We start from the raw sequence: 2,644 nt of genomic DNA on the forward strand, positions 1-2,644 counted from the left end.
TGTAGTTCAGATTATTGTGAGTAACAAAGAATTAATGCTATATTGAGAAAACCGCCTAAATCAATGATTTTATTATATTCTCGTTACACTCTATTGTAATGCGATTAAGTGCGCGCTTCGATTGATAAAAAAAAAATGAATTATTCTTGAACAAATGTAACATAGCAAGCTTTAAAATCTGTTATCTGTAGTGTCTGTTAATTAAGATGTTTTCAAAAGTAGATGTAATTATTAAAAATGGAAATATATTGAGAAAATTCAACAAATATCAAATTACAAACTTATCTATTATACCTTACATATTAATCACAAACAATGTTCATAAATCAAACCAAAAAACAAAACAAAAAAAAAAAAAAGATGGTGAAAAACAAATGTAAACAAAAATCACTCAACAAATCAACCAAAAGAAAAATAAAAATCAAATTTCGACATCACAATCTCTTGTTTGAGACTTTGTATCATTAGAGAAGTTCACAACAACAGGGGAGCATAAAGCCTTCAGCTTATAATGTCGCGATTTCCACACACCAACCTTGAACCGAAGCTTACCCTTTATTTTGATGTCCAAATCGATTTCACCACCGGTCCTCTCAACCTTCAAATCATGCACCACTTTTGGTGGGAGCGCGACATTATGGGCCGTATTTTGCAATGTGACTCTAGTCACATTATTCTTAGGTTGAAAGAAAGGCTCAATTGTGTTATAGGCTACGGTTTGGCCACGGTATATGACGGTCACCTCCATTTTGTCGTAGTACACGGACGTCTTTTTGTTAGGATTGTAAGCCCTTAGGACAAAATTGAAGGTTGAACTTAGTTGATTGTTAGTCACATTGTAGTCTCGGATCCAACCCTCGTCGATTGAGTATTGGAGGGTCTTTGGCTTGATTACGAGCCAGGTTATGAGTATCGCTAACCCAATAATCACTATTAACGCGAGACATAGGATCGCTATTAGCTTGCAAGGACCCTTAGAAGGCTTTGTTGTAGAACTCTGTGGTTTTTTTGTAGCAACCATTTTTAATTTTGTAAGCTCAAGGGTTTGTGTAATTATGAAAAAATGCAAGTGTTATGGGTGTGTTTTATAAAGGATGAAAAGATGAGGTTGCTTCATTCTTAGTGCTACTATTGTTTCCTCTTTGTATTGGAATTTTGCTTTATTTTTGGGGTCACAATGGGCTTTTTGATTTCTTGAAAATAACTCAAGACATTCAGTATTAGATTCCGTTCCTAACTTCTTGAATGGGCAGTTCTATTTTAAGCACCAAAGCAAAATTGAATTTTGCTCACCATAGTCATCTATGTAACAAATTAACAATGTGTCGTCATTAATAATTACTCCCTCCGAGATATTTATTTACCTTTGGTTTTCATAGAAAGACCAAGAAAAATAAAATAAGACCAATTATTGGAATATAAGGCTCCGTTTGGTAAGACATTTAAGGTAGCTTATTTGACCAAAATTTCAGATACCTGATTTTTTTTGCAAATGTTTGGTAAATAACTTATTTGACCAAATAAGCTACCTGAAATGAAATGCTACCTCAGGTAGCATTTGAGAAACAAGGTACCTGAAATTAGGACTGAGCAAAAAATCCGATTATCCAAACTGATCCGATATCCGATCCGAATTTTTGGATATCCGATCCGAAAGTTAAGTTTGGTTTGGATATCTGATCCGAAATCTTTGGTTTTGGATTGGATATGGATATTAGAATTAAAACATTTGGATATCCGATCTGATTCGAAACTATGTTTTTCTAGTATAATTTCGAGAAAATAAAATTTTATTTGATACAACAACTTAATTAATGTTTAAAATATTAGAGAAATAATTAAATGGTACTTAAATTTTATGTCGAGAACATTGGATTAAGAATACTAAAGAAAATCATCATGTAAGACTATAAATATAATCGTGTTTTAAACTTAATTTTAAAGTAAATTCAAAAGTATGGATATCCGATGGATATCCGCATCCGATCCGATTATTTTGGATACCCGAACATTGGATATCCGATACATTTGGTTTGGATATTGGATATCTAATTTCAGGATTTTTAATATGGATATCCGATCTGAACTGGCACTTTGGATCGGATACCCGATCCGTACTCTGCCCTACCTGAAATGAGATATTTTCCATCTTTTACCCCTTTAATTTATAATATTAAATAATTATCATATCGTTTTACGTCATTTTACCAAAATCGGCTACCTTTTCAGCTAGTTAGTCAAACACATTTTTATATAATCAGTTATCTTATCAGCTCCTAATTTTCAGCTACCTTATCAGTTACCTTTTCAGGTTTCAGTTATTTTGTTATCTTATCGGCTCCTAATTTTCAGTTACCTTATCAGTTACCTTTTCAGGTTTCAGTTATTTTTTCAGTTTTCAGCTACATTTTCAGGTTTCAGCTACCTTTTCAATTAGTTTTACCAAACAGAGCCTAAGTAAACCTAATTGAATGTAGAGGATCAAGTTATCCATCAAATACATTCCTAAAATAAAAAAATAAACAATTGATCGAGACATTCTTAAATAGAATAAGTGAACAATTGTCAAGGTCGGAGGGAATATAATTAACGTTATTATTACGCTTCTTTGGCAAATTAGATATCAGTTAGCTCAACTGATAAG

At 32.5% G+C, this 2,644-nt stretch overlaps 1 protein-coding gene across 1 annotated transcript; it reads right to left on the reverse strand.

Annotated features, from left to right (window-relative positions):
* Positions 1 to 264: 264 nt before the first annotated feature.
* On the reverse strand, positions 265 to 1,069 carry LOC141621851 (uncharacterized protein At1g08160-like). The gene has a single exon (XM_074438027.1). It carries the CDS (start codon positions 1,019 to 1,021, stop codon positions 422 to 424), a length of 600 nt encoding a protein of 199 aa, XP_074294128.1. The 5' UTR covers positions 1,022 to 1,069; the 3' UTR covers positions 265 to 421.
* Between the last annotated feature and the right edge of the window lie 1,575 nt (positions 1,070 to 2,644).

The sequence above is a fragment of the Silene latifolia genome, chromosome X, assembly GCF_048544455.1.
Source record: "Silene latifolia isolate original U9 population chromosome X, ASM4854445v1, whole genome shotgun sequence".
In the NCBI taxonomy this organism is placed as follows: Eukaryota; Viridiplantae; Streptophyta; class Magnoliopsida; order Caryophyllales; family Caryophyllaceae; genus Silene; species Silene latifolia.